Source organism: Leishmania infantum, chromosome 26, assembly GCF_000002875.2.
Source record: "Leishmania infantum JPCM5 genome chromosome 26".
NCBI classification, from domain to species: Eukaryota; Euglenozoa; class Kinetoplastea; order Trypanosomatida; family Trypanosomatidae; genus Leishmania; species Leishmania infantum.
In genome coordinates this window covers 846,820-873,654 of record NC_009410.2, presented here as the reverse complement: position 1 = coordinate 873,654, position 26,835 = coordinate 846,820, and the positions used below count along the sequence as shown (strand labels likewise).

At 60.8% G+C, this 26,835-nt stretch overlaps 9 protein-coding genes across 9 annotated transcripts; all 9 read right to left on the bottom strand.

Annotated features, from left to right (window-relative positions):
* Positions 1-1,819: 1,819 nt before the first annotated feature.
* On the bottom strand, positions 1,820-2,623 carry LINJ_26_2280 (conserved hypothetical protein; the record flags this gene model as incomplete). The annotated part of the gene is made up of 1 exon (XM_001470528.1): positions 1,820-2,623. One exon carries the CDS (start codon positions 2,621-2,623, stop codon positions 1,820-1,822), a length of 804 nt encoding a protein of 267 aa, XP_001470565.1.
* Positions 2,624-3,848: 1,225 nt separating this feature from the next.
* LINJ_26_2270 (putative syntaxin binding protein 1) lies at positions 3,849-6,068 on the bottom strand (the record flags this gene model as incomplete). The annotated part of the gene is made up of 1 exon (XM_001470527.1): positions 3,849-6,068. One exon carries the CDS (start codon positions 6,066-6,068, stop codon positions 3,849-3,851), a length of 2,220 nt encoding a protein of 739 aa, XP_001470564.1.
* Positions 6,069-7,706: 1,638 nt separating this feature from the next.
* LINJ_26_2260 (conserved hypothetical protein) lies at positions 7,707-10,184 on the bottom strand (the record flags this gene model as incomplete). Its single annotated transcript, XM_001470526.1, has 1 exon — positions 7,707-10,184. The coding sequence occupies one exon, from the start codon at positions 10,182-10,184 to the stop codon at positions 7,707-7,709; it is 2,478 nt and encodes an 825-aa protein (XP_001470563.1).
* Positions 10,185-11,425: 1,241 nt separating this feature from the next.
* Positions 11,426-12,832, bottom strand: LINJ_26_2250 (putative kynureninase; the record flags this gene model as incomplete). Its single annotated transcript, XM_001470525.1, has 1 exon — positions 11,426-12,832. One exon carries the CDS (start codon positions 12,830-12,832, stop codon positions 11,426-11,428), a length of 1,407 nt encoding a protein of 468 aa, XP_001470562.1.
* Positions 12,833-13,642: 810 nt separating this feature from the next.
* Positions 13,643-14,992, bottom strand: LINJ_26_2240 (putative GDP-mannose 4,6 dehydratase; the record flags this gene model as incomplete). The annotated part of the gene is made up of 1 exon (XM_001470524.1): positions 13,643-14,992. One exon carries the CDS (start codon positions 14,990-14,992, stop codon positions 13,643-13,645), a length of 1,350 nt encoding a protein of 449 aa, XP_001470561.1.
* A 1,029-nt stretch (positions 14,993-16,021) lies between these two features.
* On the bottom strand, positions 16,022-16,273 carry LINJ_26_2230 (putative ribosomal protein L38; the record flags this gene model as incomplete). The annotated part of the gene is made up of 1 exon (XM_001470523.1): positions 16,022-16,273. The coding sequence occupies one exon, from the start codon at positions 16,271-16,273 to the stop codon at positions 16,022-16,024; it is 252 nt and encodes an 83-aa protein (XP_001470560.1).
* A 761-nt stretch (positions 16,274-17,034) lies between these two features.
* LINJ_26_2220 (conserved hypothetical protein) lies at positions 17,035-19,695 on the bottom strand (the record flags this gene model as incomplete). The annotated part of the gene is made up of 1 exon (XM_001470522.1): positions 17,035-19,695. The coding sequence occupies one exon, from the start codon at positions 19,693-19,695 to the stop codon at positions 17,035-17,037; it is 2,661 nt and encodes an 886-aa protein (XP_001470559.1).
* A 1,564-nt stretch (positions 19,696-21,259) lies between these two features.
* Positions 21,260-22,855, bottom strand: LINJ_26_2210 (conserved hypothetical protein; the record flags this gene model as incomplete). The annotated part of the gene is made up of 1 exon (XM_001470521.1): positions 21,260-22,855. The coding sequence occupies one exon, from the start codon at positions 22,853-22,855 to the stop codon at positions 21,260-21,262; it is 1,596 nt and encodes a 531-aa protein (XP_001470558.1).
* Positions 22,856-25,604: 2,749 nt separating this feature from the next.
* Positions 25,605-26,819, bottom strand: LINJ_26_2200 (conserved hypothetical protein; the record flags this gene model as incomplete). The annotated part of the gene is made up of 1 exon (XM_001470520.1): positions 25,605-26,819. One exon carries the CDS (start codon positions 26,817-26,819, stop codon positions 25,605-25,607), a length of 1,215 nt encoding a protein of 404 aa, XP_001470557.1.
* Positions 26,820-26,835: the final 16 nt, after the last annotated feature.

Genomic DNA, 26,835 nt, shown 5'->3' with positions numbered 1-26,835 from the left:
CGGTGAAAACTGAGAATTTGGAGGAGAAGGGGGGAGGGTCCATGGGGGTGTCAGGGGGGATGTTTCGGGGGGGGGGGCGCCGCCCTTGGTCTTTGGCAGCCCCCGCGGCGAGAAAGCCGGTGCGGCCGGACGGAAGCGGCGCCCCCCCCCCCTTTGCGGGGCTGGCGAGGGCCCAGAAGGGCCCGCCACCCCCGCGCGCGCGGGGGGGCCAGGGGTGGCCCTGCGGCGAACGGGCCGCCGCCCGCGAAAGGAATGGGCGGCGCGGCGAGGCGGCCGGGGAAACACCGCCCCGGGAGCGCGCTGCCGCCGTGGCGCATGACGCACGCCAGCGCGGGACAGCGCGCCATGCTTAGCCACCAAAAGGCGGCAAAACTCCGCAGACTTGCCGGTGAAGGTGTGCGGCACGCTTGCCATGCGCAGGTTGCTGTGGCACTCGCTGTGGATGGCGTCGTTTGGCCTCGGGCCACGTCGCTGAAACATCACGCAGTTTGAACGGGCTCGTCGCCGACCCCGAAACCCGAGTCACAGGCTTGAGACAGTGCCCTGAGTGGTGGCGGGGAATCGGGTGGTATGCTTGAGTTAGTGTGTAGCAGATGTTTAAGCGAGTGATGGCAGAGGGAGTTGACGTGAGTATCGTGTACGAGGGAGTGTGCGCGTCCCTGCGGGCGCTATGTGTGACGTGCCATGCGAGCATATGGACGGAATACAGAAGCGGATGTGGGCATCTGGTAGCAGGTGTATGTGTGCGTGGTTGGGAAGGAGAGAGCGGAGTATGCAGGCGCGAGGGAATGGGGGTGTCGCGATGCACAGATGCGCGCCGGCATGGTGGCGCAGAGAGGGAGCGGGAGTGTGCGCGAAAGGTGTCGTTACCACCGTCATAGCTGACTTTGCACATGCATACAGTTGCGCATCCTCTTCGCTGCGGTGCAGTACGCCGCGGCAATGGACAGTAGGGCACCGCACCGCGACAGCGCAGGAAATGAGACGAAAAGAGCGCTCGTCTCACACACGCAACGACGAGGTTCGGTGGAAGGGCGGAGCGGGCGCTGCACGATGCGGGTGACCGCGCGGATTCGTTGCGTTTCTGTTGCTTTGTGAATGAGGTAGCGTAGCATGCAGCGGACCTGCCTACGTGTGCGCGTGGGCGCAAGTGAGTTGCCGCGAGTGCGACGCACTACCCAGACACACACACACACAAACGTTGGAGCATGCATGGAAGGGGACCTACTTACACCACAGCGTGTCACTCATCGCCCTCCATTTCCACCTCCACGACCACATCCGTTACAGACAGACTAACGCACTCTTTCGCCTTCACATGCGGCACGTACGCACAACGACCCAGATGACGACTAACTCCTTCCCCTTTCCTTCCCAAACCGGAAATGTCTGTTCGTCAGACTCATGTCAGGCGTGCAGCACCGCCCACCGAAGCCCTCGCCATTTAACGGAACAACACACAAGTCAAAAAAGAAGCACCGCACATGAGGGCAAAGACACTATGATGACAAGGTGGTCCTTCCAGCGTGATCGAGAGAACGCAAAGGACGCTGCAATCTTCTGTTCGTATCTGCGGGTGGTGGGTGGTGGGGGGGGGGGGGGGGGGCAATGTGCGCCGGGCGACTGCCCCTCCTCTCGTGGACCAGGGAAACCAACACCCTTGTGAGGCAACCAACAGCAATGGAGCCCACAGCCCCTGCCGCTGATGATGGCATGCCATAACACGGAAGTACGAGGACGAAGTGCTGAGCTGGGCAGAGGTCAGAGGAGGGGTGGGAAAGGCCGAATGGCGGCACAGCGTTCTTCCCCTGTGCGCGCCTTAAACGCTGCCCCTCGGCTCGTAGTGATGCGAACCGTCCGCGCGTGCGCCGTCTGCTGAGGCGGCCGCAGCGTTTTCTGCGGGTGCCGAGGCGTCCATTGGCAGGTCTGGCAACACGCCGCGATCCTTGAGAAGCCGCTCTACAAACTCCGGCGGGTTTGGTGCATCGTAAAAGGGGTATGCCTTTAGCCTGTACGTGGAGGGATCTACCGGGACTTCCGTGCCGATGCTCGGCGGCGGTGGCACGGCAGCGTCGAACGGGACAGCGGCGGCTTCGTCGTAGTCCATCTGCCAACCCGGTGTGTCGGCGTAGTGGATCTCAACAGGTCGGGTGGTGGACTCGCCATGGAATGTGATGTAGCCGTACGCCGTGCCTTTGCTGCCCTCTCGATCAAAGTCGATGGCGGCTAAAGTAACGTACTTCTCGTAAGTGCCCTGCCGCCACTCCTCGCGAAAGAATTTCTGTCCACGGCCGTGGAAGCGCGTCTGCGAGGCGAGCTGGAAGATGTTGAAGCCGGTAGAAGTGTTGTAGGCGCGTGTTGCCACGGCGGCCTTCAGCACCTCAAGCGGGTCCACCTGCGAGGCGCGATCGATGTGGTCGAGCTCCACCAGCTGCGTCCCATCCAATACGAGCTTTTCCTTGCTGTTCAAGACGACGCCGGGCACGTACTCCTTAGCTGCCGTCCACGGCATTCGTCGCCGATGTGCCTCTGGAGAGGGGCGCATGCCCTTGCTGCCCAAAGTCATGGAGCTGCCCGCGTTCAGCGCATCGCGAACCAACAGCGTCAGCGTGCGACCCCGCATGGCTCGGAGAGAAAACAAATTGAATAACGCACTTCGCAGATAAGTCTGGCGCCGCACTTGCTGTGTCCTTCTCTCGCACCTTTTTTTTCGTGTTGCACGACTGCTTCGCTGCCACTTACTCACGCTCCCCCTTTCAGGGTGCTGTCGTCAAGCACGCGCCAAAGAACTCGACTTCGACAAGGAGATGCCTTTGTTGTGTTACAAGGCAGACTGGGACGGCCGCGTTGGTGCCGGTGGCGCTGAGTCACCGGTACGTACGAGACACACGTGTGCGCGAGTGTTCGCGTGTTTATGTGCGCACCTGCACTTGTACAGAAGCTCACGTGGTTCTTGGAGAAGGAGCCGGTTTAGAGGCCAAGAGTGAGTGTTGCGGGGGAGGAGAGGCAGTCGAGTATTCAGGCGTCAAGGACCATATGGTGTCGCTGAGCGGGGTGCCAAGGGGGATGGCACACGGCGCGACAGAGAGAGAGACGCAACCTTGGAACTCTCACTACCGCTGTGGGCGGGATCGTGGCACCGCTTGAGTGCGTGTGTCTGTGCCTGTCTCCCTCCACACTCATACAGGCACAGGCACGACGAGAAAAAAAAACAGAGGAGGGGGATTAAAGGATGGAGGGAGAAACAAAAGGTGGCGCAAGTGCAGTGCAACCGTAAACAGTGTAGAAAACATCACAAGGCTCCGCCACCGCCACCACCCCCTCCAAGCGAGGGGCGAAGAGAAAGCAGCAGCGCACAGAACAACCAGCTGTAAAATGCAAGTGAGAATGAGTTGAGGGAAACAAAACACAGACAGACAGACAGACACACACACACACAGACACACGCACTAGCGCGCATATGCATCGCTGCACGTGGCCGCCAACCCACAAACGTCTGAAGGGACAAGTGCGTCGCGCTAAGATTCTTCGGGTGTGCCCAGAGAGAGACAGGCAGAGAGACAAGCCGTACACGCACAGGTGCATACAACCTGCTACGCAGCAGCAGAAGCATACCCAAGCACTTTTACATGGCACGCAGAATAAGTAACGAAAAAAGAACACTTCACAGCTTCGGCACAGGAGTGTGTGTATGTGCGTGCAGGCGCGTGACGGCGGCAGCTGCCAAGGTCGAGCGCGCACCGGGTATCGCGTGCGCGAGCGCAAATATGTCACCAACGCTTCCTCTGCTTGCCCCTCCGCACAAGGCAAGGGAAATGGGAACGGGACTTAACGTGTACCTCCGTTGTTTAGCGCAGAGAGTTCAGACTAGAAAGGAACCTATCTGGAGTCAATAGCGACGTGCCGCCCACAAACACCTCCACATGCGCGGTCTGCGCGATCTCGTACGCGGCACGCACCTCACCGTACGTTACGCCGCCCAACACGAACAGTACAATGCGGCGTCGTGTCTTTAGCGCAAACTTTCCCTCGTGGCCCAGGTCGAGCGTCAGTTTGGTGTTTCCACCGGCAAGGCCGCCAAAGTCGATACCCTCGTTGCCACCGCCAGCAGCACGAAGCGCGCGTCGCTGCTGCAGTGCTCCGCGAAGGCTGCCACCACGCCCACCACCGAAGCTGGTACGGAAGATGGGGAAGTCCGACGTGCTGAGTGTGCTGCTCGCGGCGGCACGGAGTATCAAGTATGCCTGGTTCCGGTACAGGTCCGCCGCTGGGGCACTCGCATTTTCATCACCTTCGTTAGCCGCGTTCGCCTGCGCGTTGCCGCCCGGCGAGCCGCTCACGCCCTGGACACCTGTGCGGTTCATGCGCAGAGAGCGGCGCGCGAGTGAGACGCTGGGGTTCTTGCCGTTTCCGCCGTTGCAGCCGCCGTTGTTCGCATCGCTGTCGGTGCCCTGCGCTGCCGCCTCCTGCGGCAGCTGGCCCGTTCGCGAGATGAGCATAGAAAAGGAGTTGCAGAGGTCGGCCTGGCTGCTGAGCCCGGCCTCCTGCAGAAGCATAAGCTTCTTCGCCTCGGAGAACTCGCGCGTGTTTGTGCCAGCAATCAGCAGCAGGATGAGACGCACGCGCACGCCAAGCGGCAGAGAGACGTCCGCTGTCAGGCGGTGGATGTTGTCGTACAGCTCCTTGAACGGTCGTCGCCCGGTGGCGACGTCCTGCTCCACTTCGCACACCTCCGCCAGCTTCTGCTGCCTGTAGCGGTCCATGATCTTGGTGCAGATGTCGATGTGCAGGGAGATCTTCGCCTGCTGTTCCTGAAACTCCGGCAGGGCACGAATGGCGCTGCCGACATCACCGAGTTTGCTTCCCGCCCCGTACCCGCTGTTCAGTCTTCTCATGCCCGCCACAAGGTTCGGGTTGGCCGCCATCAAGCTCTGCAGTTTCTTCGGGAACTCGAGGAGGCAGACAGGAAAGAACTTGTGGCGGTACTGGCACCAATACGGGTCATGCTCGTCGATCGGGCAGCTGCGCGTTGCCTCCTGCCCGGAGCGACCCTCGTAGGTCTGCTCGTAGATGTTGTTCTCGATAGGCATGAGGTCGTTCAGCAGGCACTGATACGTGCGTTCGTGCATGAGCGGCTCCACGGCGTCGAAGGAGCGGTCTACGAGGATGAGCAGCGGGGACTCGTCTGCCGCGCCACCGCCACATGGCGTCGCAGCGCTGGACATGCGGAACGTGGCCGGGTTCGTGCGCGATGCTTGGGCGGCCTGGTCAATGAAGATGCGCGCCACCTGCTGCGCCAGTTGACTGTTGCCCTGGTACTGCACCGTTGGTACGCCGGCACCAATGGTGAAGAAGACGGACACCAGCCGCGTGGCGACCTCGCTGAGGATGTTCTGGCACCCTCCGGAGAGCGCCACGTCGGGTGGGAAAAGTCTCTGGATGTCGCTGTGCATGCAGAAGTTGAAGAGCAAGCTTTCTGGAACCTCAAAGTCGAGCAACATGTCCTTCAAGGTCTTGATGGCCTGCACGAGGCGCGGCTCCGAGGCCATGATCTGAATGAGTCGTTCCGACGAAGACGAGGTGAAGAAAACGTGCGCCTCGCGGTACATGTTCTTCGCCTGCCAGTCATTCATCACCCGGCGCACGGACTCCTCGGTGGGCTCGATAAGGTAGATGGCGGCGCTGCTGAGCACCGGCTGACGTGGCATGCCAAGATCCTCGACGAGAGTCACGCCGTGGTCCATCAAGTCGTGCATGCGCACGCATGTGCTGAGGATCTCGGCCCCCTTGTTGTCGCACACCACTATATTGTAGTCACCCTCCACGGGGTCAAGCATTTCAGCAAAGATTCGCTGCTTCACGCAGCCGAGGATGCCTCTGCGGGTGAAGGCGGCCTTCTTGCCGTTCTGGGCCCTCTCCTTGGCTCCCGCCGGAACGGGCGCCGACGAGAGGCCGCCGGCGTAGGCGCTCGTCGACGAGGCAGACGACAACTCGCCACTCGGCATGGAAGCGGCGGGGCTGGAGTTGAGACGGCCGCCAGCCGCCTGCGGTGGACTGCCACCGCGCATGACTGACACGAGAAACTAGAAGTTTGCTATAGATGCAACGAACAGAAGAACTGTATGCAGAGATGAGCGGGCGATCCCGGTGTACAGACGCGTACGCGAGGGGGCGGGGGAGGGCGGGAAGCGATGCAAGACGGCCGCCAACGTCGGGAGTGAGGACAAACAAACACGCCAACGGGGAACGAGAAACGAACGTGTGTGGAGGAGGGAGGTGGAATGAATAGCGCCGCAGAGATGGCGGGCACGTAACGGCGTACGACGGACCTGATGTGCGTCCGTGTATGCGGGAAAGGAGCGAGCGAGCGGGAGGGCGGGAGGGAAGGTAAGGAAAGGTAAGGAAAGGGAGGAGGCGAGAAGCCGGAAAGGACGTATGCCCTTTATGAACAAATGCTAAGCAGTGCACGCATCGCTCATCATTTCAGCACAGCACAGCACGCACTGACTCCTTGTTCGCATGTGTGTGCGTGTGCGTGTATAAAGACAAGAGACGGGGGAAGGGGCAATGACTGTTCTCGCAGTTGTAGAGAGAGTAAGGGAGCAACCCCACTGAGACGGTGAATGGGGCTTGCGTGGCTCCCTGCGTGGCAACCCTCTGTCGCTGTTTTTGTCGCCATTTGGGCACTGTCAGTCGGCGCGCCGTGGCATACGCAGCGGCCGTGACGACGCCAGCGTCCGCCCTTCCCTCCCGTGCGGGTCGTATCTTCTCTTTCGTCATTGCGCTCGGTGACGCCAGGTTGCCCTTTGGTGCACGCACATGACGGCCATGATCTCAGCACCCTCAACGCATGCGCATCCACGTAGGCGTGCGAACACGCGCACACGGACACCCAAGCGGCCAACCAGCAGTACTAATGCCAAGGGACATGAGGGGGCGCAGCAACGAAGTCGTCAGCGACGACGTCGGCAACAAAGTAAAGGCAAGACGAGTGTGTTGTACATCAAGTCGCTGTGTGTGTGTGTGTGTGTGAGGGGGGAGGGAGGGGGTTTAGCCACCACATGTCGCCACGGCAGACGCAGGTGCTCAACTGCGCATCAGAAGATGCACCAACACCCCACCGACACACACGAGGAGTATAAGAGGGAAGAAACATTTTGTATTATGAAAGAAACGGGAGAAAGCGCGACGTGAGGGTAGATGTGCGCGGGAGCACGCACACACACACACGGAGACACAGGAATGAAACCTACAAGGGCCCGCACGCACACGAATGAAGGAGGGAGCGGGGCAAGAGGGAGGTGAAGATAAAGTGGTGGGAAGGGAGAGGCAGTATACATGAGTGAGGTCGTGGCAGTGAGGAAAGACGGAGGAGGAAAGGAACAAAATCGAAGGAAAGCACGCGAGCAGGCACGGGAGAGCACCACACAAAAAAAAAGATAGAGAGAGAGACAGCAACGGGCAGACTCCTCCCTCTATGTGGGTGTATGCACATGTGTGTGCACGTGTGTGTGTGTGTGTGTGTGCGTGTGTGTGTGTGTGTGTGTCTATCAGAGCCGCCGAGTCCTCCACCGCGCAGAGGTCCGAGTGCAGAAAGAGGAGACGGGCGTGCACATGCACATACACGCACGCACGCAGAGAGAGTAAACGCACTGGTGCCTATCACTTTTCTTTGTTCTCTCTCGTTGCACCCTCAGCTTCACTCACTACTCCACTTGCTTGTAGTTGACCGTGTAGTGGCCGGGCCCAGGGGCGGAGGGAAAAAGCTGCAGGTACCGCTCTGACTGGACCCGGTGGCCGCGGAACTCGCGCTCCTTCGTAATCTGCTTCTCGAAGTCAGGCACCGACTTGACGTGTGGGGCCAGGTAGTCTGTCGGATCGTACATCACCGGGGCACCGCAGCCCTTCCCCGCAGTCCATGACTGCACCTGTTGACGTGTCGCAGTGCGGGCGATCGACGGTGTCCCCTTCACGCGTGGCCCTATCAGCACATAGCCTGGCTCCGGGTCGTATGTGAGGTCATGCAGCGGTAGGAGGTTCATCGGCCTGGCTGTACCCTTGCCGAGATCAGTCGTGCACCCCGAGCGGGGCTTCGTTAGGGTCAGTGAGGGCACTTCACCGAGCTCGGTAGCGTTCGGCGCGTGCAATGGTTGATGACCAGGCGCGCGGGGGTGTATCAAGGCAGAGTGGCTACGTCTCCGCGTCCACTCGCACGCTTCCTCGGCTTCTCCGGGAAGCACGTCATTGCCCGCACCGCTGCCGATGTTGCGCAGCGCCAGCGCCTCCCGCTTGTCTCGGCTGAGGATCTTACCAAAATCACGGATGCGCTCCAGCTGCGTTGAGCCGCCAATGAAGGACTGTGGATATGCTAAATTGCGCTCGACAGAGACGCTTGTGTCCACCGGGGCCAGCGCATGCGCTGGATCCGTGTTCGGGTTACTTGCGTGCGCACAGGGCAGCAACGTTGCAGCTCGCTCCTTTGGTCGCGTCGCGCGCAGTGCTTCATCTACATCCAGCGGCTCGCCGAGGACTTTAGGCGGTGTTCGATTGTACCAGTGCGAGTCGCGTCCAGTTGTCTGATTCATAGTCACGATCCGTGGCTGGTGAGCCGCGATATCGCCGCACACCTCGTACACCGAGGCCGGCACTCCTGAGACGAGCGGCTCCCTGCGGCGGTGCGTGGTAGGGTTGTCAAGCTGCACAAGGCAAGATACACGCTTCACAGTCGAGCGCACATCGGGGTACGGCCAGTAAAAGATATCAGGGGCTGCTGTGCCGTGCTTCATCTGCCGCGGCGACTCTGAGATGAACATGGAGCTGCCCTTGATGTTACGGCCATGCGTGCTGCCGCCACGGTGCGCGGCAGTGTCGGCGCTCCCGTTGCGCGACCCGTGCTGATTCGTAGTCAAGAGCCAGTCTTCTCGCTGCGTGTAGCCCAAGTTGGAGCCGTTGTCGCCCGCAGCGCTGTTGGTACGATGCGTTGCCTCTGCGCCGCCGGCGTCTTTTCGCGCGCTTGCCTCGCCCTGCGGCTGTTTGTCCATCTTCGGGGCATGTGGTGCCACGTAGCCGCCGACGACACGCGGCTCGACGACGGTGTAGCGCACGTGGTACTGGCCGAGGCATGGTTGGCGATGGCCGATGAGGCGACGACGGCAGGGCTCGCTACCACCCTTCCCGCCAGTACCAGCGACCGGGCCGCTGTATTGCGCGCCCGTTATGTCCGGACGACCTTGGCAGGTGAAGGCCCACGTGCCCTTGGCGGCGGCGGTCATCGGCGCCGTGTCGTCCGCCTGCCGCGGAGACGCAGGGCTATGTGCCGCAGCGTCATCGCCTCCGTCCGCTGCCGCAGCAGCCGCATCTGCATGCGCCGCCGATGTCGACTGCGACGCACGGGCTTGTGTGTAGCGCTGGCGGAGGTGATACGGGAGCGTTTCTTGATCTACGAGCAGATGCTGCTGGCCTGCTTCGCTGCCTTGCTCCTGCTGAACCAGCGGTGCTAGTTGCTGGAGAAGGTCGGGGTGGGGTGCCGAGACGTCACGGAGGGCAGCCTGCTGCTCCGTCCGTAGTGCGTCCGTGCGGTAGGCGCGAAAGCTGCTGATAAGCTCGTAGTTGTCTTCAATTAGTCGCGTTGTATTGTAGGTCGGAACTGCCCCAATGAGGGTGACGTAGCCACGGTCGTCACCGCCGATCTTCGTGCCACCGAGGGCCTCCGTGCCATCGTCGGCGGCGGCCGTCATGGATGGCGCCATCGTCGGTAGTGCCGGGATAAACAACTGCGACGTTTCAGCGGTGCCGCCCATGGCCGTGCCTGCCGCTGATAGTGTGGACGCGGCTGCTGCGCATGGTACTTGACCGGTCGCTGATGCCCCTAAAACGCCACTGCGCTGCTCCCTTTGCCTCCCCGTCGCGCGCAGGTGAATGTCGTCGCATGCGCCTTGCATCTCTTGCTGCAGTCGCAGCTGGCGCCTTCGCTCGCGCCAGTTGATCGTCAGCGCGCTCGGCTCCATCTCCGCCCCGCCAAAGCGCTGGTTCGACAGGTTTGTGTCCAGCGCACGGCCGAGAGTGCTGTGCGCGCTCTTTGCAGACTTGACCAGCCTGCCGAGCAGGCCCGGGTCATCGAGGGTAGACGTGCTGTCGACACCGTGGGCGTGGCGGGTGGCGGTGCCGTACGTGTAGTCCGCCATGGGCACAGTGATTAGGCTTAGCGTCCGATTTATATGGTTGCTTGTGGACGGCAGGGCGTGGGAGTGAGTAAGGTGCGAGAGGCTAGCGCACAGAAGAGGGAGCCACTACAAGAGCACAACAAGAAGTAGCTGCAGTCGCCGCAGCAGGGCAGGAGAACCGAAAGGAGGGAAAGAGGGAGGGAGAGAGGTTAGGGATGTGGCATCCGGGAAGAGATGGATACGGCTGTGATGGTGGTGGTGGTGGTGGTGGGGACGTCACACGCAAAGCAGTTTCTTGCCCCCCCCCTTCTGCACAATCGCGTGGGGCGCGTGCATTTTCCTTTTTCCTTTGCGTGAGCGGGTGCCCATGGCCCGCCACTGCCTCAGTTCTTCAAAGCACGTTGCATCTGGTAGGCAAGAGAAAGACAGCAACAGAGGTCTTCTGCGGTGAGAGGCAGCTGCACCGTCGACGCACGCCCAATACGCCCCCCCCCTCACACGCTCTCCAAGGGGAAGAGAAGCAGACGGGATGGAGGCGGTGTACATCGGTTTGCGCCGCCTTGCTCGCACCTCTGGGACCACTCCTACATCGATGCACGCGAGTACACTTTCATGCGCACACAGAGAAGCAACGCGCAGAAAACGGAGAACGAGCGATAGCGAAAGGGAGACGCGCGTGCACAGACCTGCACACGCGGCACTTGTGAGCACATCACCGCCGTACCTTCGTGAGCGGCGCTCAGCACATGGCGAGGGAGAGCAGGGAAGCGATGCCGCACATGGAAGGCATTGGGAATTGCATGTCCATCATACCCGCACACATGCACCCATACACACACAGGCACATAGACATACGACTACACCGAGTGCCCGAACCCATACTGATACCCGCACACGAGCGTCACGTACGGCTGCCAGAGGCACGAGAAAGGAGGAGGGACTGATTGCTGCCGAGCATAGGTGAGAGAACACAACACGACGACATACACACACACACGAAAAGGGAAGCGGCAGGGTGGGGATAAGAAGGGCGCTACGCACAGAGGGAGAGTGTGTAAGTTGAGCGAGAGAGGGAAAGCAGCGAAAATAGTTGTGGTGCAGTGGCCCCCTAGGACCCAGCTCTTCCCTCCCCCCTCCTCCCCGCTCGCGTGTGTGTACGTCTACGCACGCGCAGTTAGCACGGATGCATCCCTATTGACGGACCCTTGTGCTGCCCCTCCTTACCCCGTCATCGCATCCTTTTTTGCGCTGCACTCGTTCGACTAGAAGAGGGAGGCAATGATGCGTACAGCACGCAGGACGTCCGCGAAGCTGTTGTACATGGGCGCCGGCGCCACAGGCACCACGTCTGGGGAGCATCTGTGAATCATGACGCCCTCGTCAAGCAGCTGACGTTGCAGCAGGGAGGCGTCGTCCATCTCGTCAGCCCCGCCGGCGCCGCACTGGTACCCCGGAGCGGCCGCCTGGCCGGACTTGAGCTTATTTGGAAGAATGCGGAGCGAGAGCTGGGCGCCGCGCTGGTTCGGGTCCGCCGGTGTCACAATCTCGATGCAGCCTGGAGGCACGAGCTCACTCAAAAGCAGCTCCAGGTAGGCCGTAAGCAGCAACGACTTCTGCCGGATCGCCTCCATGCCAACCGACGCCATCAGCTTCAGTGACGGCGCCAGAATCATATAGCATGCAGCCGATGGGGTGCTGATGTGCAGTTCCGAGGCGCCTGTCGCCGGCTCGAGGCTGTGGTGCTTCGGGAAGCAACTCTGGATTTCGCTGCCCCAGCGCCTGCTCAGGTGATTGAGCGGGATGGCGCCGGATGTGTGCTTGTTGTGGACGAAAACACCACCGATGCTGCCGGGCCCACTGCTCAGGTACTTGCACGTGCACCAGAACGCAAAGTCGACGTCCCAGTCATGGAGGTGCAGCGGCACGTTGCCCACGGCGTGGGCGCAGTCGACGCCGACGAGGATCTTCTTGGCGTGCGCGGCCTTTACGATGGCAGGGATATCGAGCCACTGCCCTGTGAGGTGCTGTACAGCTGACACGATGATTACGGCCGTCTCGTCGCCGCGCTTGTCTATGGCCGAGAGGAAAGCCTCCATCGGGATCGCAGTGACGGGGCCGTTCCAGTCCTTGGTGCCCGGCGCCGTGATCTTGATAAGGTCCTCGGCGGGGTTCAGCCCGCGTGTCTCAAGCTGCGAGAGGAGGCAGTAGCCGTCGCTCGGAAAGCTATGAGGATCTATCATGATCTTCTTCTTGCTGCCCTGTGAGTGGTAGAAGGTGCTCAGGAGAAGATGCAGGTTCACCGTGGGCGTGTTCATGATGGCCACCTCCGTGTCCTTGGCACCCACGATGGCTGCCATGTCCTTGACACACATCTGGTCAATCTCGAACCACGGCGTGGGCTGCATGAGGTGCCCCTCAACTGCCTGCTCGCGCCACTTCTTGAGGAAGGCCGCCATAGAGGCCTCCACGCCGACGTGCTGCGGCCCCAGCGCGTTCCCAGCAAAGTACGAGAACTGGGTGCCGTCACGCATCATGGGAATGTGGTACGAGCTGCGGTGCTCACGAAGCGGGTCAGCCTCGTCCATGTACTCCGCAAAGCCGTCCTCCGTCAGCGCCATGCCGGTGGTGCTGACGGTGCTCAAGAGCGTCTCGGCCGCTGCGTTGCGCATGGAAAGCGTTTTGTTTTTACTTTTCTGGTTTCTTTTCGATTTGAGTCCTTCGCCCTGCTGCTGCTGCTGCTGTGTACGCGTGTGCTTCTCCACACGCCTCTTTGCGCGTGCGTGCAAGTGCAACCGTTGACGTACGTGATGGGAGTGATGGCGGTTGGGGGAGGATCTCGCTCACACAGCCGAAAGGCGAAGGAATAGAAAGACAGAGAAAGACGGAGCACGGCTACTTCGTTGAAGCTTGAGCGCAGAGACCGCACAGAGCGCAAGACGATGTTGCACACGCGTGCGCCAAAATGCAAAAGTCCGCGAGGTACACCACAGAGGCAGAGACATGGAGGAGCGAAGATGAAGGGACATGAGTGCAGCAGCGTGCATATGCGGTGTGGGTGTGTGTAGTCGTAAGGCGAGACACCGAAGAGGATTGCAGCGGGTGGGGCTGCTCAGCAGCCCCACCTTCACTTCCCTCGCACCACGACTTACACTTTCGTGCCTTTACTGGCTCGTCTTGCGTATGCAGTGGCACCCGAGAAATGCCCTCCTTCGTGTAGAGATGAAGAGGGATACAGTGCAGCTCGCGCGCACACACACGCACACATCAAGCGCTACTTGTCTCCTTGTGCATGGTGTGTGCGTGTGTGTGTGTGTGTGTGTGTCTGCTTGCCATGACCCCTGCTGTCTCTTCTCGTTCACCTCTACGGCTCCCGTCATCCTCCGCACGCCATGGGACGCGCGTGCGGCGGCAGCAAGGGCATGCAGGGGATGGAGCGTGGCGGTGAAGGCGTCACACAAGGAAAAGGGTCTTTTCTCTTCTCATAAAAGATACGGCTGGTCGGTGCAAGGGGCCGTGGCGCCAGCCTCACCTGCACCTCTCCAGTACCCGCCAGCCTTCAAAGGATGCCTGCGATACCAGCCGACGGTACGGCGCAGCCCCTCTTCGAACGAGACCTCCTGCGCCCAGCCCAGCGCCGCCAGCTTCTCGCTTCCGGTGCAGTACCGCGCGTCATTGTAGGCGCGATCCGCTACGTAACGCACATAGGAGGCATCGAAGTCCGCGCGAGAGGCAGCGATCACCTTGTCGTGGTCGTCGCCGGCGGCACATGCAACGACCCGCTGCGCGACCTCGTGCACAGAGAACTCCCTCTCGCTGGCGATGTTGTAGACTTCACCGACACCGCCGCGCACGAGAATGGTGCACAGTGCTCTGGCCACGTCGTCTACATAGATGAAGCTGCGCTGATGGTGGCCATCGCCGTGGATCGGCAGCCGCTCCCGGCGCAGCGCATGCACAATGAAGCTTGGGATCACCTTCTCAGGATACTGGCCGGGCCCGAAGACGTTGTTGCCGCGGGAGATAAGCATGGGCAGCTTGAATGAGTGATAATAGGCGGAAACGAGGTGCTCCGCTGCGGCCTTCGTCGCCGCGTACGGGTTCGTTGGGCACAGCACTGTCGACGCCTCGTTAGCCGGCTGCGCTGTTGCGGGGGTTTCACCGTACACCTCATCCGTGCTCATGTATAAGAAGCGCGTCAGCTGGCCGTACTGCCGCGCGCACTCCAGTAGCGTGTGCGTGCCCACAACATTCACCTGGGTGAAGAGTATGCTTCTGGAGAAGCTGTGATCGACGTGCGTCTGTGCGGCCATGTGCACAATAATGTCAATATGATGGGTGCGCAGTGCTTCTAGCACACGGGTCGCATCCAGGATAGAACCGGCGATGAAATGGTAACGTGATACTGGTGAGACGTCACAGGACAAGAAACAAGAAGCGACAGTGCCGTTCGCACCCTCCGACGCCGGCGCGCGACTGTCCGCGGCTGCGCGATCATCATCTCTCGTCGCAGCGAGGGGTCCGAGGACCGCGTCAACACCGGCGCAGTACTCGAGCGTGTCCAGGTTAAATACGTGCACCGACGCCGGAGCGTACATGAGCAAGTGGCGGATGAAGGCGCTACCGATGAAGCCGCTGCCACCAGTGACGAGGATACGGTTGCCTGGGAGGCTTTGAAGAAGGCCGCGCGCGTGGGCTTCACTGTGAGCTGTCGGTACCGCAGGGTGCTCAGTAAGATCGGTGGTGCTGCTCCTGGTGCACGAAGCTGTACCAGCCTGCGGATGCGCGCTCGGTGACGGAGCACCAGCGCCAGCAGTACCGTTCAAAGGCATGGCGACTCTCCAACAGGTCCTTCGCAACTGTCTCTGACGACGGAAAAGTAAGAGTGAAATGAAGTGATGGTGATGACAACGTTGGATGAGGCAGCAGCAGCAACAGCAGCGAGGTACGACAGCCAAGCTGACAAAGTCTCCTCGTCTGGCTGTGCGTCGCTTTTGCTGGAGATGGCTCTCTCTCTCGGCTTATGCCCCGATGGGTGTAGAGGAAAATGTGTGCTCGTCCAAGTTACTACCTCCACACCGGAGAGAGCGATGGAGGGGAGGAGGAGGAGGAGGGCGGGGGTTGCGTTCCTATGGGCGCGTATGTGGATGGAGGAGGAAGGCGAGGAGGAGGGGCGCAGGTGAAGGGATAAAGAGAAGAGCCCTGTGTGAGGCAATGCGGCATTCAACTGAGATATCGCGTCTTATCGTGCTTGCAACGGCCCGACCCCCCTTCCCCCACACACCGCCCACCGGAGGAGCGACTGAGGTAATGAATGACGAAAGCGGGGAGACAGAGGCGGTTCGCCGCCACTTTACGTCCCCGCATCAGCGGCACGGCCGGAAGCAGCGGCTGAGAGCTCACTAGAGGTGAGGTAAAACCTGTGTGAGAGAGAGAGCTGATGCGAGATACAGCCATGCCGTCTGCGATGACCACGCCCTTTCTCTGGCACACGCGTTTATGTGCTCGATGGTACGTGGCCAGAGGCTCACATGTCTTCGAAAGAAAACGAAAAATAAGGAGAAACGAAAGTGAGCTCGCGCTTTCCGCCACGCGTAGCGCGCATCCCCCTCATCACACACACACACACACACACAAACACTCATAGGGCGCATGCGCGCGCGTTCGAGGGGTACACCACATCAGCTTGTCCAGCTCGTATCTTGTCCGTGGGCTCTCTCACGTCGCGCGAGGGCTGGCGTCCTCCTCCCTACTCGCATGCCCTTTTCAACCGTTTTGGAGAGAGAGAGCGGAGCCGCACGGATAGAGTGGGGGGAGGAGAACGGCGGTCTTCACAACGACGCGGATGGGTAGCATTACTCTTACTGCTTGGAGCCGGCGTTCGTCTTGGCGTGCGAGCGGGCAGTCACGGCGATCTTCTTCACGGACGGGTGGATGGAGCGCTCGATCTTGTCGGCCTTCTTCTTGTCGTTCACGACCAGCGTGTAGAGGTAGCGGCTGCAGCGGACCTTGAACTTGGTGGCGCTGGGGTTGTGCTTCACCTTCACGCACCGCGCATCCTTGCGGGAGCAGATGGCGAGAAACTCCTTCAGGGTCTTAATCTCACGCGGCATGGTTGAAGATAAGGAGGCGTCGACGACGGAAGGGGACTGCGCCGCGGTCCATAGTTGACGAAGAGAATGAAAGTGATGTGCCAGTAGGTGTGCGCGTGATCGCCAGAGGGGGTGTGGGCGAGCGAGGAAGGCGAGGAGCGGTGTCGGGTGAAGAAGAGGGAGAAGAGGAGTAGATACCATGACGAAGCAGAAGACAATCCGTTGGAGTCTTGAAGACATGCGAGAGGGGTGAGGGAAGGGGCGGCTGCTCATATTTCTTCCACCATCGCACTCGCTCTCCCCATAGAGAAAGGCGAGAGGAGAAAGGAGGAAAGAAGGGTGTCTCGGGCACTAGCAGGGACCACCAACGCACGCACGCAGAGAGACGAGACGAATATGCGCGTGCCGGTGAGTGAGTGAAGGATAGATGCATGTGCGTGTGTGCTAACTCTATAGAGGCCTGGCGGCGCGAGGAAGACGGAAACGGAAAAAGAGTGTGTGGGTAGGCGTAGAGCTGTGGAAACAATCATGGCGAGGAGGCACAGCAGCACACGTGCATAGGCATACACAGACAGTGACAGCAACACAAGCGTGCATACACACAGGAGAGAACGCACCCTCGTCTCGCAGGGTGTCCATCACTTGTGCGCACTGCCCGCCAGCGGGCGAGCGCGCGTTCATTTTTCGTTGCCGTCCACCCTTCTCTCCACCTCTTACGCACCACGCGTGCCTTGACCTCCATCAGCACCGCTGCCGTGCAGACAAGCGCGAAAGCGTCCAAACTATTTGACTAGGTTTGCCAGCTCGCGCAGCACCTCTTCGAAACGGTTCTCCATCATCGCCCCAGCGCCAGCCGTCGTGCGGTCTTGCTTGATCGCTTCGCCACGCTTCACAAGTGCTGCTTGCATCGCCGGCAATGTCCATGTCCCGTTTAGCGAGAAGACGCGATCGGTGCCGCGCAACTGAGGCCGCGTCAGCACGCCAAAGTCGGCGAGGCACTCCACCTGCACAGGAAAGCCGTCGGCCCGCATTGCGGGGAAGTGCAGCTTCGCCATGAGTCGAGTGTACAGCTGGTGCACCTCGTGCATCTTCAGCGACAGCGTTGGCACCGCGCGCTGAGCCGCGGTGAGACCCGCTCCCGGCGTGCGAGTTGTGCCGATGCGGCCACCGACACTCGTCGACGCGTAGGTGCGCTCCTCCCGCTTGCGCAAAGTGAGAACGACAATGCAGCTGAGGACGTATAGAGTCTGCTCCGGTAGGGTGCCGACGTGTTTGTCGATGTCGCTCTCAACCTGGTTGCTCTGTAGGACACGGACGCTCTTGGCCAGCGTCATGACACCGGAGGACGGCGTCCAAGATGAGGAAGCTGGGGCAAGCTGTGCTGCAGCGGTCAGCGATGCGCAAGATGCACCCGCGGCCCCGCTGAACCGCGTCGAGGAGGCGCCCTTTATGCCAGCGGCGTCTGAAGAAGACCGGGAGGTACCTGAGAACGTTGTAGACGCTTGTGCTGCAGCGGCTGTACACTTATCCACGCTGTACGCCTCAAAAGCAGCCTCCAGCTTCGAGGAAAAGTCGGCAACTGACGCATTCCTTACGACTGCGGTGCTTCTGCTGTCGCGCGCCATTGCCGGGGGTGTAGACGTCGCCGCCGTCGCAGCATCCGCAGCAGCAGCCTCAAGCCTTGCCTCAGCCACTTCCCGCCAGGCAGCCGAGACCACACGGTGGCACATGGCGATGACCTGCCGGACATCGCCGGAAAACTCGAGGAGCGCTTTGCGTGCGATGTAATCGTACAGGCGCGGTCTGATGTCCACATCGGAGGCGCGCAGCGGCTTGTGGTCCGCCGCGGACGAACGCGCCGCGGTCTTGCGCACCTTTGCGCCGCCCGCAGTGCTCTTCGCCGCGGGAGATCTCGAAGTGCGGTCGTCTGCGCCGACGAGCTGCTCGCATCGCTGCAGCTCGGCATTCGTCGTACTCGCGCCGATCTCCCGCAACTGGGCCTCGCTGTAGGGTTGGAACAGCAACGGCTCCAGCATCATCTGCGGCACGTGCACAAAGGCACGCTGGTTTGATATGAAGATCAGGGCAAGTTGCGCGGGGTGCTGAAAGGCAAGCTCCGCCAGTAGGGTGAGCATTTTGGCACCGCCGCCGCGTAGGTACTCTACCTCGTCGAGCGCAACGACGTGCAGCGCCGGCGGGCTCGCACGCCGCTTCGAGGCTGCAGAGGTAGAAACGGCGTGCGACTCAGCAGCTGCACCACTGATAGCCTGGCCCCGACTAGACGCAGCCTTGCCAATGGACGCAAGCCACTGGAGCAGCAGCTGTGTGGCGCTGTCGGTGCGGCTGCACGTTGCCCGGATGCTGTCGCACACCGCCTCTACCAAGAGCGGACCACTGACATCGGCGCAGTTGACGTAGTGGCCAAAAATATGACGGAACTGCGAAGTGGCCGGCGAAGAGGACGATGCCGTCGCACGAGTGCTGCCACTCGAGAACAGCTCAGGGTACCGCATACTGAAGTAGGCAAGACTGTACGGCTCTGGCTGGGGCCGTGGTGGCACCTCCTGCTCCAGTCCCTGTGCCTGCCGCCACGCACTTTCACCCCGCGTGAGGGCTTCTGTGGCCTTCCTGTCTAGTTGGGCTGAATGAACGCTGTTCCCTTCCCACTCATCCGCCGCGCGACCGCGCTTGACACGGCACGCCGGACTGGCAGCTTCGAAAACGGTGGCAGTGGAGTTGACACTGGAGTCGCTTGGCCGACTCGATTCGGTTGAGTGCAAAGCGAGGCGAGCGCTGCTGGTCGTAGTGGCCGCAGCCAATGACGATGCGGAGGTGCGCGACGTGTCTGGCGACGTGGTGTGCGACAGCGCAGCAGCCAGGGAGGCCGAGGACGACGGCGTCAGCCCATTCGCGTCACTGGGGCTTCTGCCTTCCTCGGCCGGCAGCTGCCGAGAGGAGCGTGGTGTACTGGTGGGCGTGGCTAGAAGTGCTTTTCGAGTCCTGCGAGTTGCATCGGCCGTGACAGATGCTGCGTCATCACCGTCCTCTACGCAAGTTCGCCAGCCGCGCTCTTCGAGAGTGCTATGCTTGATGAGACTGCGTGGTTTGGCATCGCACGGCAGCGCACGCGCCGAAATGGCTCGCAGAGCACGTTTCACGGTCGAAGTCTTGCCGCAACCGCAGCCGCCGCACACAAAGAGGGAGGTGTTTGTCTCGTGTGACAGCCGCCGCGAGACGAAGGCGACGACGGACTCGTATTCCGCCTCACGGCCGGCATGAGGGGCCTCTTCCAGCAGCGTTTCCACTTGGAAGACAGCATCTTGCACGGAGGCGTGTTTGTCGGCCTTGCCGCTGCGGCGAGAGGGACGTTGTGTCGGGGACGAGCCAGAGCCTCCACCTGCTCGTCTTACCCGTGGTGTGGCGGCGACAGCGCTTCGGGGCATTTGCTACGGATTCGCTGTCCTCGCGAGAGAACGATCGTGGAGGGCGGATGCGGGGTAGGGTGAGGTGTGTGATGGTCGAGGGAGCACACGAGAGAAGACGAAGAGGGAGACGTGCAAAATGGTGTGCGTGTATGGAGTTGTCTATGCATAAGTGCCGGTGTGTGTGTGTGTGTGTGTGTGTGTGGGTGGGTGGGTGGGTGTATGGGTTGCGCAGTCTATGAGGGCGTGCCTGTATGTGGGTGAGTGAGGAAGTGATTCTAAGCGCGCTGTGCCTCGCCTCGCACGATGCACAGGCACGGGTGCAGCGATCGGGGGACGATTCTATGACAAAAGGGTGGGAGAGGGGTTGCCGTAACGGAATTCGAGATAAGTATGTATGTCTGCGTGTGTGTGTGTGTGTGTGTGAGCGCGTGCGTTTGTGTGTGTGCTTGCCTCTCGTGCAAGGTTGCGGCTGTTTCTTCACGTGGCGACGGCCCGAACCGGAGGCAAAGTGCGCAGGGCACGGGCACACACGAGATGTAATGCCTCGCCTATCGCCCAGCGCACGCCAACAACGAAGATGTCGCCGGAGGCAATGGACTCTATCAACTTCTGTATGGCGGTGGCGCTGTTAACGTGTGTATGTGTGCGTCGACAAATGAATGCAAGCGGGGCTGGCTGGCCGTGTCTCTGAGGTGGCTCGTTTGTGCGTGAAGTCCGAGATGACGCGATGTTTGAGGCAGGGAAGGGGGTGAGTGGAGGAGAGGGCACAGGAGGGCAGTCGGGAAGAAAAAAGTTGGGGAGGGAGGGGGGACAGCGGTGAGGCGAAGACATCCTCCGTGCCGGCACGCGTCTTTGCAGTGGCGCCTCTTCTCACGGTCGCGCAATGCAAGGCCTGTCCTGATGAAAGAGGCAGCTTAGGGAAGAAAGGGTGGCGAGGGACAGGGGTGGGGATAGGGGATGGTGGGAGGCGACGGCCACCCCGGCAGCCGCACACTCCCCTCCTCCTCATGCCGCATTCACACTTGCACACAAAAATGGTTGCGTGGATAGGCTGGCTGCTGTCAGTTGATAAGGGCCGTTCTCGTGGCCTGGCGAGGCAAGGGAAGAGAAGGAGGGGTTCCGTCACGGGTAAATAGAAAGTGTGGGGAGGGAGGGAGGGAGGGAGGGAGGGAGGTAGAGGGAACGCAAGCCATTGCTTAAAATGCTAGCACACACATACACAGACATACACACAGACACATACGCATACACACAGTGGAAGGAGCAGGGAGGGAGAAGGACACACAAAATGAAAGGGTTCACAACGGTGGTGCGGCCGCAGTCGTCTCTGTGAGCCCAGTGATGTCTGCGATCTCCGCGGGGTGTGTCTCCCTTCACCCTCCGCCGTTGCTGCCCTGCCCTCCCTCAGCCTGATTTGTCGATTCACCACATCGTCTGGCTCCTCGCCAGGCACTGAGGGGCACAGTCACACGCACCCGGACGCGCGCTGTGAGAGGAAGGAGAAAAGCGAGCACCAGCGCACTTGCGCCGCCTCTTTATCTCCCCCTCCACTCAAGCCTTGCATCGACACGCACACAGCCGCCTAGTACACGGCCACAACATTGAAGGTGGAGTAGAAGAGAAGCATCGGGTACAGGACAAGGTAGCGCTGCTCCTCCATCCCTAGCCCCTTCGCCACGAGCGTCGTTCCGCACCACGACGACCACGCAACCATCAGCAGCGTAAGAGGCAGCACGCCGCGGAGGCCCATAATCCACGAGCCAACGGTGCGCACGGCGGCGAGCAGCACCGTCGGAAGCAGACCGTAGCCGATCGTACTCGCGACAAACTGTAGTGGGACACCGCCGCGCGGCTGCATGAGTGACAGGAGCATCTTGAAGAACCCGACGCCGAGCATGAAAAGGCCGTAGATCGCGCTGAACTGTATTTTGCCACGCAGTGATAGCAGCACCGCTAACGAGAGGGCGAAGAGGACGGGACCTGCCAGGTCGGTGTCCTTCGCGGCGTCGACGCTTATTGACTTGAAGGGGTTCAGTACGGCGCGCGCCTTGCCCAATATATGCCGAGGAAAGATACCAAGTTCCTCGAGTAACGGCAGGTCGTCGGCGGGGTTTCCAAAGCGGAGCTGATGCAGGGGACGCTCACCGATGGGGGCTGCACTGCCAGCACCGATCCCGCTGCCAGGGTCTCCGGCACTGTCGTCTACCACCGGCAGAACCTGCGCTATGAGGCGACCCAAAAACCCACTCGTACGGCCGCTACCGAACACAGCGCCGCCGGCAATGTTCGGACTGGCCGAAGCATCGTAGGCAGCTGGCATGCGCGGGCCACTCATATTGATAGGGCTCGCCGCGCACGAGCTGCTGCGCTGCACAAATGCAGCCTCCGGCGGCGCCGCCCCGCTTGCCGTCCCCCGCTGCAGGTTGCTGGCCGCCGACGACGGCATCGACACCACATATGGCTGCTGCTGATAATGATGCCGACGGTGCTGTGATGCAGCAAGCGGCAGGGGCTGCATTAACGGCTCCGACGGCAGAAACGTTTGCTGAGTCGGTGGACGCGCTGAGTTGCTGCCGATGGTGCTGTTCGTGATTGAGCCAGCGCTGCCGTCGCTGGAGGGCTGGAAAATTCCAGGCTCATGCAGTCGCGGCGGAAGCTTTGAGAGCCGACGGCCGCTCGCGGTCAGGCCGTTCACGCCGGGCTCTGCTGCCCACACACCAGGCGAAGGCTCTGTAGAGTTCGCACCGGACGCCCCAGCGGAGCTTCTACTAGTTCCCACCACCACCTCCTGGTGCTGTGACGAGGTATTCGGGACTATGTACCCGCTTCTGCCGCCGCCTCCGTATAGCGGGTTTGACGTCGAGCTCCCGGCATCGCTGTTGTAGCCGCTGGTGATGTCAATGCTGTTACCTTGCCCGTGGAAGTAGCCGTACGATCCCTGGTAGCTGGCAGCGTTGGCACCGGTGGAAGCAGCGGCCACGGCGGCGGCACCAGTGTGCTGCACAGAGCGCCGAACGAGGCCGGTGGCGCCGGAGAGTGAGGTAGCAGAGGGCGACGGTATCCGCTCTCTGCCGAAGTACGCACCGCCACCACTGTCGCGACTGCCTGTCGGCGCGGATTGGAACTCGGTAGGGTATGCGTACCCCTCGTAGCGTCGGTGTGGATGCTGCTGAGCCATTTTTCAGCGACGCTGTCACCACAACTGCGTGTGCGTGTGCGTTCTCCTGAGCGCCGGCGGCTTGCTCTTCTAAAGAAAAGATAGTGGGAGGAGGCGTATGTGCGTCTGCCTGCCCCTCCTTGTGCTTTTGCGGGTGTTGTTGATCTTGTTGCGAGTCCTCCGTGCGTGCCAGTGCGCAGTAGCGTGGCTGTGAAGGTTGATGATCGATGCTCGTTTCCGTTCTGGAGAATGCAAGGAAGGTAAGAATAAAAGGAAAAAAAAAGAAAGCACCAAAGACGTATGTGGTGATGCTGATGACTGTGTGCACGTGCGCGTGTGTGTGGCGGAGTGGGTGGGCCGGTGAAGAAGGAGCGCGTAACACAAGACGGTGAGTCAGAGAGAAGCATAGATAAAGAGGTAAGTGAAATGAACGAGTACTCGCGTGCCGCGGTGTGCTGAAGCCTCTGAAGAAAGCGGTACCGCAAGCTACTACCCGTAAGAGCGTCGCGATGCAGTACTAGAAACCACTCGTGCCCGCGTCCTCGTGTGTGCACATCGAGCAAGTACTTTGCGGCATCTTGTATCAATCAGATTGTAACGGAGCACGAGGCCTATAGAGCTGGTGTGGCTGTGAAAGTTGTCGCTGCACCTTCGCACTGACAGCACAAGCATGTGCGTGCACTCCAGGGGGGGGGAAGCTGATCGGAGGGGTAGAGCTCATGCTCTTTTTTGTTGGGGAGGTGGGGGTGTCGATTGCGCACTTAAGACGAGGACGATGCGTGGGTGGCGAAAAAAAATTATCAAAGTGGGCAATCGAACCAGCAACAACGACAACACGCACATCCGCTGCGCTCGAACGGACGAACGCACAAGGGTGGCAATCGTCTCCATCGCACTACGCCGGGCCACGCCGACGGCACCGCCACAGCGCACACGTCTCGCTTCTCTCCCCTCTCGCATTGGCGTGAGGGATGCGCTCTGATCGCACTCTCAGAGCACCGGTGGAAAGGCGGCACGGCTTAGAGGGCCCGCCGATACTGGCGGGATGCAGCCTGCTCGAAGGGAATAAGCACTGCAGCCAAGAGAGAAAGGAGGTTTCTCAGTCCAGGCCCTTCGATTTACACCTTCCCGCCCCCGACTGCGACCTAGACGATGACGTCGCACCTCGGGAGCTGCCTGGGCTGGACGCACCCTCCGGCGCCGCCGCCGCCGCTGCCGCGCTCTCCGGGGTCGTGCCTTCAATCAGGTGCACAATTCGCACAATCCCGTACCGCGTAGCACGCGCACCCCAGTAGCCCAGTGTCGTCGTGAGAGACAGCTCTCCTACACGTTGGAAGAAAGGCGGATGCCCGAGGAAGAAGAGCAGCACTCCGTATGCGATAATGATGCCCATGATTACTGACGAGAAGCGTGTCAGCACGAACTGGGGCGCGTAGCCCAGCACAGCGGCAGATATTTTCTTTGGATCGAGCATCGCTGCTGTCGGGCTGCGGGCGCTGTGTTCGTATGCAGGCTTGCCAGAAGGTGCCGCGAGGCTGTCCACCCAGAATGAGAAACACACTCAGAGGGAAATGGAGAGAGGTAGCCGCGAGTTCGTGCATGTGACACTGCATCCGCAGTTGCTCATGCCCTCCTGTGTGCTACCTTACGCAAACAAATGGGAGATGGAGGGTGGGGGCTGTGGTTGGCAAGGAAGGGCCACAACTACGCTGTCCTTCGTGTACTCCACCTGCAACTCTGTGTCACCACGACAGCGACGTGCTTCTCCTCCAATAAGTTGGGGGTGATACTTTTGCCGCGACGCTACGGTATGCGTGCATGCGTGTATGTGGTGGAGGAAAGTAGGGTGCAGGAGGGGGGACGGTGCAGGGTGGAAGGTCCGTCAGAGAGAGGGAGGAGGGGGAGAGGGAAGTTAGGGGCGGGGGGTCAGAGGAAGTGAAAGGAAGAAGACAGGGGCGTGAGAGATTCGAGCAGAGAGAAAGGTTGAGGAGGTGCGCGGCGTCCGTGCAACAGTTCTCTCCTCCCCTCCCCCCCGTTTCCGTGTTTCGCTCTCACAGCCTTCCAGTACGCTTTTCAGAGAAGAGGGGCCGATGGAGAGAGGGAGAGAGATGCCTCCTCCCCGTTGCTGTCAGCCATGGGCACCTGGCGAGAGTTCGGGACGTCGGCGGGGATTCGAAAACACATATAAAATAAACATGACCTCGGCAGCCCAAGGGAGTGGGAGGAGGAGGGAGGGAGAGGGGCGGGGAAGTGACACATGAAACAATATCAACAACAGCAACCAAGAAGAAAAGAGGACCTAGTTGATGCTGTGCACACATACGCGCACACACACCTTCTCCCCTGCCCTTCCCTCCCTAACGCCCTTCAACTACCACCAAAGATTCGGCTTTGGTGGCACGCAGGAGCGGCACAGGCACGCACAAGCCCACGTGCGAGTAGATGCGTGCATTCGCCTCCCTTCCCCACCCCCGTTGTCAATGTTGTTGATGGTGTGTATGTCCCCTTTCGAGTGCCCATCAAAACGAGGGGGCGACGCGGTAACACAATGAGAAGGAAGAAGGCACCAGTAAGAGAGTTCGGAAAAGCGGGGCCTGCATGCATCTGCAGAGGAGAGAAGGGGCGCGGGAAGTAGAGAGGGAGGACACTGCCACGCATCCACACACGCGCCACTAGAGCCGCGACAGCACCTGCCGCTGGCCTTCATTCATCTCCCCGACGCCGTCACTTACAGTGCACCTTCTCTTCGCGACGAGCGTGACTGAGCCAGTCAGGCACTGCTATCCACGTCTCGTGCATGGTGCAGCAACTGCGCCACCAACCAGTCCATGGCCCCCGCCACCCCCACTCCGTCGAGCGCACTCACCTCCACCACTCGCATGGAAATTTCGCCGAAGCCGCTCCCTCCCACACGCAGCTGCACCTCCTCTGAGCGGGTGCAGAGACGTGAGAGTGGCGCACCGATCGGGGATGCAGCGGCACCAGGAAGTTGCGAAGGACCGCTGCCACCATTGCCGTTGTCATGCAGCCTCTGTTGACTCTCCAGCTCCTCGCCTGCTTTGTGGCCGTCGCTGCTGTTCTGCAGCATGTAAAAGGTCGGATCGGCTGCCAGCTCCGCCAACTGCAGCGCCTCTTGCAAGGTCATGAGGGGTATGTGGGTAACCTCGTCCGTCTTGTTGCTGAGGATCAGAACCGGCACGCCGTGCAGCAGGGGGTGCTGGAGGAGTCGCGCGAGCAGATCGCGGTCCTGCTTGTAAACTTCCTTCAGCTCTTGCTTGGTAAAGTGATCGCGTGGCAGCTTTTCTGTGGCGGATGGCGGCGATGACGGCGACGCAGACGAAATGCGAAAAGGCAGTGTACTGTCGATAACGTACACGATTCCTTGACTTCGCGGGTAGTACTTCTCCCATAGGTCGCGCAACGCGGCTTGGCCACCGAGGTCTCGCAGCACCACACGTGTGACGGCATCACTCGGCGCGTTGGCCATGACCTCCTGTTGGCGTGCGCGTTGCTCGTACAGCAGATCCTGCGGTAGCGACGGCAGGGAGGCGACGGCCTGCAATGGCAACTGCGACTTTTTCACCAGCGTGACAGCCGAAACGGGGGGGCTGAAGCGGTGCTGCACCACAGCGTAGTTGAGGCCCACTGTCGGACGGATGCGCTTCTGTGCCAGTTGCGTTGCTGTGGCAGGAAGTGGAGTGCCGGGCGGCAGTGGATGTCTACGCGGCCTTTGTTGCGGTGGTGGGGTCGTGGGGGCTTCAGTCACTATGTTTGTTGTCAAGGTAATCGCCTTCTCACCTGCGCTGCTGCTGGAGCGGTCCGCCAACAAAGACGCCTGCTGCTGCTGCTGTACGGCTGGGGTGTAGAGGAACTTGAGTTGCTCCAGCAGCGTCGACTTGCCTGCGCACTCGCGGCCGACAATCAGGACATTGTACTCGGGGGTGCTAAAGAGGCTGTTGTACACACCAGTCAGAAAGTGTAGCATTCATTCCAGCGTGATG